This window comes from Trichomycterus rosablanca, chromosome 4 (genome assembly GCF_030014385.1).
Source record: "Trichomycterus rosablanca isolate fTriRos1 chromosome 4, fTriRos1.hap1, whole genome shotgun sequence".
Lineage (NCBI taxonomy): Eukaryota > Metazoa > Chordata > Actinopteri > Siluriformes > Trichomycteridae > Trichomycterus > Trichomycterus rosablanca.
The window spans coordinates 21,569,740-21,584,294 of record NC_085991.1 but is presented as its reverse complement, the minus strand read 5'-3'; the positions used below and the strand labels follow the sequence as shown (position 1 = coordinate 21,584,294).

The following is a 14,555-nucleotide window of genomic DNA, read 5'->3' as shown; positions in this document are numbered from 1 at the left end:
ATGTGGACACCTGACCATGAGTCTCAGGACATCTCATTCCAAAACCATGAGCATTAATGTATGCTCATATTTCCCTTTTTAAAGTGATAACAGCATCCAGGCTCTTTACAAGATTTTAGATAGATGTGCTAGTTTAGTAAACATAGCATTTATTGATTTAGGCACTAATGTTGTATGAGAAGGTTTGGTATATTCTCTTTGTCTGACAAACAGTTTGAGTGTATTTAAGGTTTCAGGAAAACACAAAACTGCTAGGATTGCTTAATTAAAGAACAACCTTAATTTAGCCACAGTAAATAGCTTTCGAGCATGAACTCCATGTTTAGGGTCCCACCATTGCATCTCAAATGGGCTCAGGTTAGTACTTTAACTAGGTCACTCCAAACCTTTTTTTTGTTATTTTTAAGGTATTCAAAGATTTTTTGCCAAACCTATGTATCTTTAGCAGCAATGCATCTTCACACTATAACACTATCATCACCATATCTGACTGTTGATTTGATGTACTTTTCTGAAATGCTGTATTAGATTTATGCTAGACAAAATAGGACCCTTCAAAAAGTTCAATTTTATCCAAAATAGTCCCCAATAGCTTGGGGATTATCAATGTCTTTTTTCTTACAAGAGAGAAGTTCTCTTCCTATAATATAAGAATCATGAAAGCTCTCCTTATCTAAGGCAAGCACAGTCCAAAGATACTTAGATGTTCATGTTCATATTCATGTTCTTAGCGACTTTCTTTATGAGTCATTGATTCACTCTTTAAAAAATTGGTAGGCTTGGTAATTCTGGGCAGATTCACCACAATTACAACTTTTCTTTATTCAGAAATAATGGCTCTTTTCTGTGGTTCATTTGAGTTGTGGAGCCTTATAAATGCATTTGCATATAGGGCTACTTACAGTGACACTCCACATGGCTAAAAGCTTTTATTTAGGGGATGTTTAGATTTTTACAGGAGAATGATCATCACCAGTCCGGGTTGTTTCCTACCTGTTGCACAATAAATCAGACCCAATGTGACCCTGAATAGGATTAAGCAGTGGTAAAAAAGACAATAAATGAAGGGATTATGATGAGGAGCTGCTTCTCTGTAAATGCTACTAAAGGGCATCTTAGGATACATGAACAGAGCAATTTACAGTGATATATTACAGGAGAATTTAGTTTCATCGTTTAAATAAATTACATTATTATGTTTTAACACATCAACCCCAAACATAAGGCCAAACATAAGGAGTTTTTTTTTCTTTTAAAGCTTGTAACCATCAGAAAAAAGGAAGGAATGTACCTATAAATCTCCATTAAACTTTTAACTGGCTGTACCTACTTTTCCTAAATGGGTTCTGGTTTCACTGCAACCCTAATCAAGATACTAAAAATAATATAAAAACAAATAATATATATACAAATTAGCATTTAGGGTAATACTGAACCCTGTCCTCTATAGTCACACTTTAGTCTACAATCCTGGTAGCAGGTCACAGTGAGAACAGGGAAACGGGTGGATGTTGCACAGCATCAGGGTACTGTAGAGACTTGGGCTTGAATTTTGCCTGTAGTCATCATCACTGAGGAATTTCACATGTTTTCCCATGTCCACATCACTTTTATTTCAGCTACCATCACCCATAATCATGCACAAAGTAAACTGGCTGTACTAAATTGGCACTAAATGCAAGTAAGCATGTGAATGAGTGAGTGGGTGAGTGAGTGTTTCCTTGCTATGTATAGGTGCCCTGTCCACTGTGTTTCAATCCTGAATAAAAAATATACACACACACACCTCTTGACCCTGATTAGTAAAAGTGGTAAATACAAATGAATGAATGATTTTTAAAACTCTTCCTAAATATAATTTGTCATGTTGATAGAGTTGATAGAGAGTCTGTGTGTGATGTGCATGGATTGAGTCAGAGCACTCTAATGATCATTGATTATTATAAGATTAGAATACTCTCTGATTGTGAGCTCAGGCTAATTGACCTAAAAACATATTTATGATTTTCAATTATATTCAATTAACAAAAATTTGATGAACCTGACTAAAACCACAGCACATTTTAAAACATAATTTTGCAAAGCTGCAATGACTGCAACTGAAGACTTTTTTTAAATAATCTGATATTGTTTAATATTGCTGTTGAGGAATTTTAGCCCACTCTACTTTTTTCACTGATACATGATGGTAGGTATCAAGATAGGGATGACTTATATTTTACAGAGATGACTGTAACAAGCCAGGGGTAATTACTGCAGGGGACAAAAATTCGGCAGTGGACATCTAGTGGACATCCAAGCAATAAAGAAGAAATCAGAGTTGGAGCTAAAGTTGTATTTTAAGATGACAGTATAAGCTGACTGTAGGGTGGAAAAATGTTACCTGGCACATGGAGTTAGGGATTTTATCAAGTGGTTAGGACCAGTTCCAAGTACATACTAGAGCACCTGTCTAATAAAGGGATTCTGATTCCCAACCTACAAACAGTTTAGTAAAGTAAAACTAAATAAAATGATAATAATAAACCAGAAATAAAGCATCTAAAATAAACCAGATAGAGACATGACAGTTTTTTTCAAGCAACAAGTGTAGTATGAAAGGCAAAATGAAAGGCAGCGGTGTCTCGGTGGGGCACAAAAAACTCTGGATGGGCAATATCTGACTCATCAGTGAAACTACACACTAACCTACTTGCTCAATGAATCCAAACACAAAGGCACCTCATTAGTGAAGTCACAAATGAACACATTAACGTAAAGCAGGAGTCAGCAGAAGTGAAGTCAGGAATATGAGTGACATCACCATTAATGACATTTGATATCACACAACTAGTATATTATTTTGCTATAGAGCATTTTATTACAAATCCAAAGTTGTTAAGCAGTATAAAATCACTGTGCTCTGCAACTGAAATAACACAGGGGGCGATTGCTGCAGGGGTGTCCTTCATATAAATTAGTTAAGCTTTTTAAAATGTGTTGGATTTTTATTTAGCCATTCAATGTGAACTTCAGTGTAATTTAGTGTAAAAAGTTAATGAAATACTAATGAGGTAATGTATAACTGTGTTTTTGGTTAAATGGCTAAAATGTGATTGATATAAGTTTATTATCACCTTGAGCTGCAGAGAATCTGGTGCCTTTAGGAAACTGGACAACAAAACAATAAAGAAGAAATCAGGAATAGAGCTTAAGCTGTATTTTAAGGGAACAGTATAATTATTTAGCTGACTGTAGGGTAAAAAAAGGTTACCTGGTACATGGAGTTAGGAATTTTATCAAGTGTTTAGGACCAGTTCCAAGTACATACTAGAGCACCTGTCTAATAAAAGGAGTTTGATTCCCAGCCTACAAACAGTTTAGTAAAGTGAAACTAAATAAAATGATAATAATAAACCAGAAATAAAGCATCTAAAATAAACCAAATAAAGACATGACAGACATGTTTTTTTGGAGCAACAAGTGTAGTATGAAAGGCAGTATGAAAGGCAGCAGCATCTCGTGGGGGCACAAAAAACTCTGTATGGGCAGTATCTGACTCATCAGTGAAACTACACACTAACCTACTTGCTCAATGAATCCAAACACAAAGGCACCTCATTAGTGAAGTCACAAATGAACACATTAACGTAAAGCAGAAGTCAGCAGAAGTGAAGTCAGGAATACGAGTGACATCACTATTAATGACATTTGATATCACACAACTAGTATACTGTATTATCTTGCTATAGAGCATTTTATTACAAATCCAAAGTTGTTAAGCAGTATACAATCACTGTGCTCTGCAATGGAAATAACAGGGGGTAACTGCTGCAGGGGTGACATACAGTGTATCACAAAAGTGAGTACACCCCTCACATTTCTGCAAATATTTCATTATATCTTTTCATGGGACAACACTATAGAACTAAAACTTGGATATAACTTAGAGTAGTCAGTGTACAACTTGTATAGCAGTGTAGATTTACTGTCTTCTGAAAATAACTCAACACACAGCCATTCATGTCTAAATGGCTGGCAACATAAGTGAGTACCCCCCACAGTGAACATGTCCAAATTGTGCCCAAAGTGTCAATATTTTGTGTGACCACCATTATTATCCAGCACTGCCTTAACCCTCCTGGGCATGGAATTCACCAGAGCTGCACAGGTTGCTACTGGAATCCTCTTCCACTCCTCCATGATGACATCACGGAGCTGGTGGATGTTAGACACCTTGAACTCCTCCACCTTCCACTTGAGGATGCGCCACAGGTGCTCAGTTGGATTTAGTCCATCACCTTTACCTTCAGCTTCCTCAGCAAGGCAGTTGTCATCTTGGAGGTTGTGTTTGGGGTCGTTATCCTGTTGGAAAACTGCCATGAGGCCCAGTTTTCGAAGGGAGGGGATCATGCTCTGTTTCAGAATGTCACAGTACATGTTGGAATTCATGTTTCCCTCAATGAACTGCAGCTCCCCAGTGCCAGCAACACTCATGCAGCCCAAGACCATGATGCTACCACCACCATGCTTGACTGTAGGCAAGATACAGTTGTCTTGGTACTTCTCACCAGGGCGCCGCCACACATGCTGGACACCATCTGAGCCAAACAAGTTTATCTTGGTCTCGTCAGACCACAGGGCATTCCAGTAATCCATGTTCTTGGACTGCTTGTCTTCAGCAAACTGTTTGCGGGCTTTCTTGTGCGTCAGCTTCCTTCTGGGATGACGACCATGCAGACCGAGTTGATGCAGTGTGCGGCGTATGGTCTGAGCACTGACAGGCTGACCTCCCACGTCTTCAACCTCTGCAGCAATGCTGGCAGCACTCATGTGTCTATTTTTTAAAGCCAACCTCTGGATATGACGCCGAACACGTGGACTCAACTTCTTTGGTCGACCCTGGCGAAGCCTGTTCCGAGTGGAACCTGTCCTGGAAAACCGCTGTATGACCTTGGCCACCATGCTGTAGCTCAGTTTCAGGGTGTTAGCAATCTTCTTATAGCCCAGGCCATCTTTGTGGAGAGCAACAATTCTATTTCTCACATCCTCAGAGAGTTCTTTGCCATGAGGTGCCATGTTGAATATCCAGTGGCCAGTATGAGAGAATTGTACCCAAAACACCAAATTTAACAGCCCTGCTCCCCATTTACACCTGGGACCTTGACACATGACACCAGGGAGGGACAACGACACATTTGGGCACAATTTGGACATGTTCACTGTGGGGTGTACTCACTTATGTTGCCAGCTATTTAGACATGAATGGCTGTGTGTTGAGTTATTTTCAGAAGACAGTAAATCTACACTGCTATACAAGCTGTACACTGACTACTCTAAGTTATATCCAAGTTTCATGTCTATAGTGTTGTCCCATGAAAAGATATAATGAAATATTTGCAGAAATGTGAGGGGTGTACTCACTTTTGTGATACACTGTACATATTGGATAATTGTGTCCTTTATATAAATTAGTTAAGCTTTTTGAAATGTGTTGGATTTTTATTAGTCAATTTAATATGACATTCAGTGTAATTTAGTGTAAAAAGTGAATGAAATACTAAATAGGTCATGTATAAATGTGTTTGGTTAAATAGCTAAAATGTGATTGATATAATTAATCACCTTGAGTTGCAGAGAATCTGGTGCCTTTAGGAAACTGGGCAGCAAAACAATAAAGAAGGAATCAGGAAAGAAGCTAAAGCTGTATTTTATGGGGACAGTGACAGAGAGAAAGAGAGACAGAAAGAGTGAGTGGGTGAGTGAGTGTTTCCTTGCGATGTACAGGTGCCCTGTCCACTGCGTTTCAACCCTGATTAAAATACGCACACTCACACACCCCTCGACCCTGATCATTATAAAGTGGTAAATACAAATGAATGAATAATTTTACAAACACTTTTTACTACGGTGATAGAGAGCCGGTGTGTGATGTGGTAACAGTCAGGTGCAACTGCGTTCTGATGTCATAACGCGGCCGGAGCGCAGAGAGGAGGAGAGGAGGCGAGCAAAACGCATTGGAGCTGGAGAACAGCTGGAGAAAAACGCAGTGGAGTTGGAAAAGAGCGCGCTGGTGCTTACAGAAACTGAAATAAAGCGTAAGAAGAGCGCAATGACAAGAGCTGATCTGAGCTGAGGAGCTGGAGAAGAACCGAATCAGTGCGCAATCAAACTGGAGTTTAGCGCTACTACTGCGCAATACAGCCTGCACACTTTTTACCTCACGCTACATGCGCTTATACTTTTTGGGATTAGTCCACTTCATAATTGCCTATTAGCATCATAATACGGTAAGACTAATATTTTTTTTCTTTTTTGTGGATTAAAGCTGATTTATTAAGCATACATCACTCGAGTCTAATTTGTATGACTGCTGCATCCCTGCTCCAGATGTGTTAGATGTTTCTGTTATTATGGTTCAGCTGGATCAGATTAATAGAGGTTGATTGAAAGAAAGTGATTCAGGTTGAGGAGTACTATGTGTTCTGTGTTCTTGTGTGCGCAGAGAGGATGGACAGCAGCATGATGCACATTTTAAAAGAGTGTGTACCCGCTCGGCCTGAGGAGTGTTTGGTAAATTTAGACACTCTCCCTGAAGCGGTTCTCAACTCCTCAGTTAATGAGAGCTGGCCTGGCGAGGCAGAACCTGAACCCTTGTCCCCTATCGTCTCCATCATCACTGCTGTCTACTCCGTTGTGTTCGTCGTCGGTCTGGCTGGCAACTGCCTGGTCATGTTTGTCATAATCAGGTAAAGACCTTCTGACTTTATTAGGCTGTGAGTGCCATTGACGCAAACTGTGGGTGGCACTTCTTCCTGTTGCTTTGAACTAAAGCTAGAATATAAAAAGCATACATTCGTTTCCTGTCATACTTTTAGGTGGAAAAAAGTTTCGAGTGTACAAGATTTGCAGAAAGGTGGTCTGGCACCCCCCAGTGGATCTCTCGTTTTATCTTTGAGACTTTCATCCAGATTCGAAAACATTGAACGCAAGACAGAAGGAACACAAAGCAAATCATTAATCCTTTTGCAGGACTTTACCTACTTAGGGACTCGGGGGACCAAATGTCAGACAGACAGAGACCAGAGACGCAAAGCAAACTATATGACACACAATCTGCCGGCTGTGCCACGACTGTTTAAATAAGAGATGCTATTATTTATTTATTTAGTGATGAAAGGAACTACATAGGTTCCTGTTTAGAGAATGTAAACATTACAATAAACAGTAAAAACTACATGATTTATTTAAGTCTGTTTACATTTTTACAGGTACACTAAGATGAAAACAGCTACCAACATCTACATTTTTAACCTGGCAGTGGCAGACGCCCTAGTGACCACCACCATGCCCTTTCAAAGCACAGACTACCTGCTTAATTCGTGGCCCTTCGGAGAGGTAGTCTGTAAGGTCTTTATCTCTATTGATTACTATAACATGTTTACCAGCATCTTCACCCTCACCATGATGAGCGTTGACCGCTACATAGCTGTGTGTCACCCCGTCAAGGCCTTGGATTTCCGCACACCTGTCAAAGCCAAGTTCATTAACATCCTGATCTGGGTTCTGTCCTCTGCTGCTGGCATCCCTGCCATGGTCCTGGGGAGCACGAAGACCAACAATGGTACCTAGTTTTTTTTCTATGCTAGAAATGACTGACCTTCATGTTTTGTTTACTACCTAGAAATGATGTATTATCAGTCCTGACCAGTGCAAAATGCATTTTAATTAATTTAAAATATATCATCTTGATTAATAAAAGCAGTGTTTACAAACAAAAAACAAAACCAAAACAAGACTATTTTAAATGCGTGGTAATCTTCCTGATGGCAGATGTGTGAGAACAGGTGTCAGTGCAAATAACAGATGAAGAAAATTAATTAATTTCTTCCTACTCTTGTTAACACATCTGTAATATTCAGCTGCAAGGAAAAACAGTGTGTACTCTTTAAAATGGTCTGGATCTCTTTATTAATTACTCCTAAATGGTGTATGTGTGGTTTTTAGTCATAATTACTGACAACTAATCTAATACTAATAACAGATAAACAAATTCAGTTTTCTTTTTCTTTATTAAAGTCCAGAATAATAACCTCCCAATAAATGCAATAAGCATTATAAAAGCATTTCTAAACACCTGGATCAATGAACAATAACACTAATGCAAGAAGATTCAGTCCTGTTACTTCTACTATGAGTGGGCATCCTACAAAGACCATATTGAAAGCAGAACTTGTAATGCTAGAGGATTTATTTTAAATAAAGATAGCAGGCAAAGGTCTGCAGAGACATTGAGAAAAGTCTCTCTTTATACTCTTACCTTCTGCAAATGAACTTGTAACATATGTGATACCAACATCAATGCTGGGGGGTACCTACATGCTGCCATCTAGACGACATCTTTTTCAGGTTTGTCCTTGCTTGTTTAAGCAAGGTCACTGTTTATTTATTAACAGTGCCAAACCACATTCTGCTTCTGATACAGCAGCATGGCTTCTTATCAGCATGCTTTGCATATGACAGAATGGCCTGCCTGCAGCTCAGACCTGTTTCCAATTTAAATTGTGTGGAGCATTATAAAGCTCAATATATGAATTGTTGAGCAGCTGAAAACTTATATCACGCATCATTTCCCCAGTAATTACTGAACACTGCTAAAAGAGAAGCTGATGTTACACAGTGGCAAACATGTTGTAGCCATCAATTCTGGAATAAGTGTTCATTCATAAATGTGATTAATCAAACCTTAAATATCATTCCATGTACTGTTTATTCAAATACAGGACAGAAAGAATTTAGAATTAATTACTGCATGTTATTATTTACATTATTCGTACTGTCCCAACTGTCTTTTATTAATTATGAGTGTTTACATGCTTTATCCAGCTCAGACTGTGGATAATTATTTAGTTTAAGAAATAACATGTTTATATATTGTTAGTTTAGACAGAACATGGCTGTTCTGTTACATTTTAAAAAGCATTTAATGCAAACATTCAGTTACGTTCAAAGAGTTAACTAGTTTTTTTTTCTTTCTTATAACTACAAAAATAACTTTTCAAAAAGTATAAAGAATAATTTCTTATTCAAACAGAACATAAGAATTACAAGTCATAAAGATAAGTGAAATAAATTAAGCATTTCATTTTCTTTTAATAAAAGAATTAATAAAATTACTCTAATTCTTCTTACTAGGCACTACTGAGTGTGCGCTGCAGTTCCCCGACCCCTATGTCTACTGGGACACACTGATGAAGATCTGTGTCTTTGTCTTTGCCTTTGTGGTACCTCTGCTCATCATCAGTGTGTGCTATACTCTCATGGTGCTGCGTCTAAAGAGCGTACGTCTGCTGTCAGGCTCCCGCGAGAAGGACCGCAATCTTCGCCGCATCACTCGCCTTGTGCTGGTAGTGGTGGCTGTATTTGTTATATGCTGGACACCGATTCACATCTTCATCCTAGTCAAGGCCCTGGCTCCTGAAGTCCCTGAGACCACCGCCGTCATGGGTGCCTACTTCTTCTGTGTGGCTCTTGGCTATACCAACAGCAGCCTCAATCCCATTCTGTATGCCTTTCTGGATGAGAATTTCAAACGATGTTTCCGTGATTTCTGCTTCCCATCCTGTGGCAAAGCAGATGGAGTGGGTATGATGCGGGTCAGGAGCACCATCCGTGAACACACATGCCCGGTGGAGGGCAGAGGCGAAGACGGCCATGGTAGACCAGTATGACTAGCCGTGGAGCTCTCCTCTTTCCAAGGCCAGGAAATCTTAAATGACCTGGGAATGACACAAATCAGTGCCATCTGAAGAGGAGAGGAAGCAGCTGGATTGTGCCACTGGGAAACAATCAGTGATGTTTCACCTGTCAGTAATTACTTCTGCTTATGACCAGTCAGTTTTGCTTCTGCATTTGTACATGAACCTCTTTACCTAACAATTAACTGATTGTATCAAGACATTTTGACACTTGCTTTTGGAAAGGTACTGATACAGATGATAAAAAATACAACACAATACTTCACCTGCTCTTCTTCTCTCAAGTACGGACCGCTACACATCTAGAGTTGCAAAAGACTACCTAAATGCTCTACAGTTATTGTGGAAAATGATTCATGGATAAAATGCTATGTGTGGACAAAAAAACTCTGTGTACCATTCCCAAAACCACATTCAGCCTGTGAAGCATGCTCAAGGGAGCATTAGGAACACTTTGCTACTAAATTTGGTTTTGGTTTCTTTTGCTTTCTCCCATATATGCCTTATGGCCAAATGTTTGGACACCTGGCTTTAAGCTTGTTAGACATTACACTCCCAAACTGTGAGCATTCATTTGGAGTTGCACTACTTCTTTGCAGCTATAACAGTCAACATTTTTCTTTAAAGGCTTTTCAACAGATTTTGGCATAGTGCAGAACTTTCAGCCAATTCTGTCAAAAGTATTTCGTGTTTTCAGGCACTGATGTGAAGCATGATGAGAAAGCATGTTTATCCACACTACAATTTATCCTAAAGCTGTTTGGTAGTGTTGAGGTCAGTGCTTTGTGCAGGCCTCGACACCAAATACATTAAACCATGTCATTATAAGCCTTGCTTTGTGCACAGGGGCACAGTTAAGCTGGAACAGGACAGGACATACCCAAACTGGTGCCACAAGGATAAAATAATATTATTCAAGTTTTTTGTTTACACCCTTGTTAGCAATAAGTGTGGCTGGAACATCTGAACCTAATAATGAGAAGGTGTGTCCACATATTTTTGGCTGTATAGTTTATGTGCCAGTTTCTGATTTAGCTATTATTTATTTTTTCTTAATATGAATAAGTGAGTTATTTATTCCTGCCAGAATAAATCAGGCACCTTTTTATTTTTATTTTGGATTGCATTAGTCCAAGCGTGTCCTGAACCACCACTTTTTAATATCCCTTTGCCAAAAGCATATCCAAAAAAGGTGAAATCCTCGGACTGACTGAAAAATAAGTAAAATTCTGCCTGATTTTGGTTGCACTAATAATGCCAGGCAGCACAGTAACAATGCAGGTAGTGGTAGTGCCCCAAACCAATAGGGACTGCCTTTAATCCTTGCCTCTTGTCACAGTGAAGGTTTCCTCCAAGATCGTGTGAGTTTTCTCAATGTAGTTTAGCTTCTTCCCACCTTCCAAAAACATGCTAGTAGCTAATCTAAATTGTCACTTAATGTGAATGGCTGAAAGTAAAAGGCCAGATAAACATCAATCCAGTGTTTCCCCTTTAAACTATCTGCCATTAGCCTCACCAGGTTTAAGCAATTACTGAACATAAACCCTTAATAGTATAACTTTCTGACCTTCACCCCACTTTTGGAAATCTTCATGCCATAAACACATCCTTATTGGGGGAATTTTCTCTGTTCCCAACTAAATTTGGTTCAACTATCAATGGCAGGCATCATAGTGTGATGTTTGGCATTTTTCCCCATGTCCACCTGAGATTCAACCAGTTTTTTCCCCACCTGCTAAAACATACCAGTAGCTGGGTTGGTTACTTGTGATTGCCTCTTTAATGTAAATAAGTATGTAAATGAATACATTTGTGATGTCCTGCAGTGGACTTGCATACTGTCCAAGGTGTATTTCCTTGCTTTTGATATAGGCTTCAAACCTGTGATAACCCTCAGCGAAATAAAGCAGTTAATTAAGACAAATGAATTGACTGATGTATTTGAACTTGATGCAGTAAACGTAAAATTTTTTGTGAAGGGAAAAAGACCTCCTATAGGACGTGTGAATGTGATTACTGAATCTGAGACTGTAAATAAATGCTACTAACATGCGGTATCATCATTTCTCATGAAATATGGTCATTACTCAGGAAGCAAGATTTTACAGAGCAGAAGATTTTTAATCATGCATGGCCACACCATATTACTGCACAGGAAGCAATCGTAATGCGTGACCGTGACATGTGGGAATGATATAACTAAGTTGTGGCCATGACTTAGTGACACAAGGCAACGAGATAATTAAGTCGTGGCCATGACCTTATATGGTGTAATCATGTGCTATGCCAGTGAGGGAGAAAGAACGCTTTTGTCCAAAAATGAAGAGTGAATTGGTTTCTTTTTGTTTTAATCTTGGAATGCATTATGGTGATATTTTGGAGTCACTTGCAGTGAGATTGGGCAAAATTCTAAGCAATAGACACTTAATTTGCATATTGAAAACACATGAAAAGGAGCGAATCCTCTGACTGCATATATCCAATTCTGTATGCTTTATGTTAGATGTGGCAAAATGAAAAGATATTGTTTGCAGGCCCTATTGTGGCCACGACTTAACTATCTTCTTCCCTCATGTTAATATGGCATGGCCAAGCATTATTTTCATTCATACAAGATGTCACCACCGGGGCTCCAGGATTTTTTTTACAATTAAGTACGACAGCGTATCAGGGCCACTTTAAAGAAAAATATTTTTTTAAGTTTTGATTTTGAGAATAAAGTTGAAATTATTTCTAGAAGTAGAAGTCATATACGTTTTGATTTTAAGATTAAAGTCGAAATGATTTCGAGAATAAAGTTGTATAAGTTTCATTTCCGAGATTAAAGTCAAAATGATTACGAAATGAAAGTTGAAATGATTACGAGATTAAAGTCAAAATGATTGCGAGATTAAAGTCGAAATGATTACGAGATTCAAGTCGAAATGATTATGAGATTAAAGTCCAAATGATTACAAGATTAAAGTCAAAATGATTACGAGATTACAGTCAAAGTGATTACGAGATTAAGGTCGAAATGATTACGAGATTAAAGTCGAAATGATTACGAAGTTAAAGTCAAAATGATTACGAGATTAAAGTCAAAATGATTACGAGATTAAAGTCGAAATGATCATGAGAATAAAGTCAAAATGATTACAAGATTAAAGTCAAAATGATTACGAGATTAAAGTCAAAATAATTACGAGATTAAAGTCAAAATTATTATGAGATTAAAGTCAAAATGATTACAAGATTAAAGTCAAAATGATTACAAGATTAAAGTCAAAATGATTACGAGAATAAAGTCGAAATGATTACGAGATTAAAGTCGAAATGATTACGAGATTGAAGTCGAAATGATTACGAGATTAAAGTCGAAATGATTACGAGATTAAAGTCGAAATAATTACGAGATTAAAGTCAAAATGATTACGAGAATAAAGTCAAAATGATTACGAGATTAAAGTCGAAATGATTACGAGGTTAAAGTCAAAATAATTACGAGATTAAAGTCTAAATGATTACGAGGTTTAAGTCAAAATAATTACGAGATTAAATAAAGTCAAAATGATTACGAGATTAAAGTCAAAATAATTACGAGATTAAATAAAGTAAAAATAATTACGAGATTAAAGTCAAAATGATTACGAGATTAAAGTCAAAATAATTGCGAGATTAAATAAAGTCAAAATAATTACGAGATTAAATAAAGTCAAAATAATTACGAGATTAAAGTCAAAATGATTACGAGATTGAAGTCAAATTAATTACGAGATTAAAGTCAAAATGATTACGAGATTAAAGTCAAAATAATTACGAGATTAAAGTCAAAATGATTACAAGATTAAAGTCAAAATAATTACGAGATTAAAGTCAAAATGATTACGAGATTAAAGTCAAAATTATTACGAGATTGAAGTCAAAATGATTACGAGATTAAAGTCAAAATAATTACGAGATTAAAGTCAAAATGATTACGAGATTAAAGTCAAAATAATTACGAGATTAAATAAAGTCAAAATGATTACAAGATTAGTCAAAATAATTACGAGATTAAATAAAGTCAAAATATTTACGAGATTAAAGTCAAAATGATTACGAGATTAAAGTCAAAATAATTACGAGATTAAAGTCAAAATGATTACGAGATTAAAGTCAAAATAATTACGAGATTAAATAAAGTCAAAATAATTACGAGATTAAAGTCAAAATGATTACGAGATTGAAGTCAAAATAATTACGAGATTAAAGTCAAAATGATTACGAGGTTAAAGTCGAAATGATTACGAGATTAAAGTCGAAATGATTACGAGATTAAAGTCGAAATGATTACGAGATTAAAGTCGGAATGATTACGAGATTAAAGTCGAAATGATTACGAGATTAAAGTCGAAATGATTACGAGATTAAAGTCAAAATAATTACGAGATTAAAGTCAAAATGATTACGAGATTAAAGTCAAAATAATTACGAGATTAAATAAAGTCAAAATAATTACGAGATTAAAGTCAAAATGATTACGAGATTGAAGTTAAAATAATTACGAGATTAAAGTCAAAATGATTACGAGGTTAAAGTCGAAATGATTACGAGATTAAAGTCGAAATGATTACGAGATTAAAGTCGAAATGATTACGAGATTAAAGTCGAAATGATTACGAGATTAAAGTGGAAATAATTACGAGATTAAAGTGAAAATATTATGGCCATAGCAAACTCCTTGTGTTAAAATGAGGGATATTCATGATTTGTTATACTTTCGTATCGTTTCACAAATAAAGAAATCCTGCACATCAGCACCAGTTTGTTATTAGTATAAGGACAATGAAACGGCTT

At 37.1% G+C, this 14,555-nt stretch overlaps 1 protein-coding gene across 1 annotated transcript; it reads left to right on the top strand.

The window, feature by feature from the left end:
• The first annotated feature begins 6,489 nt into the window (after window positions 1-6,489).
• oprk1 (opioid receptor, kappa 1) lies at window positions 6,490-9,710 on the top strand. The gene is made up of 3 exons (XM_062993955.1): window positions 6,490-6,728; window positions 7,251-7,603; window positions 9,175-9,710. The coding sequence occupies exons 1-3, from the start codon at window positions 6,490-6,492 to the stop codon at window positions 9,708-9,710; spliced, it is 1,128 nt and encodes a 375-aa protein (XP_062850025.1).
• Window positions 9,711-14,555: the final 4,845 nt, after the last annotated feature.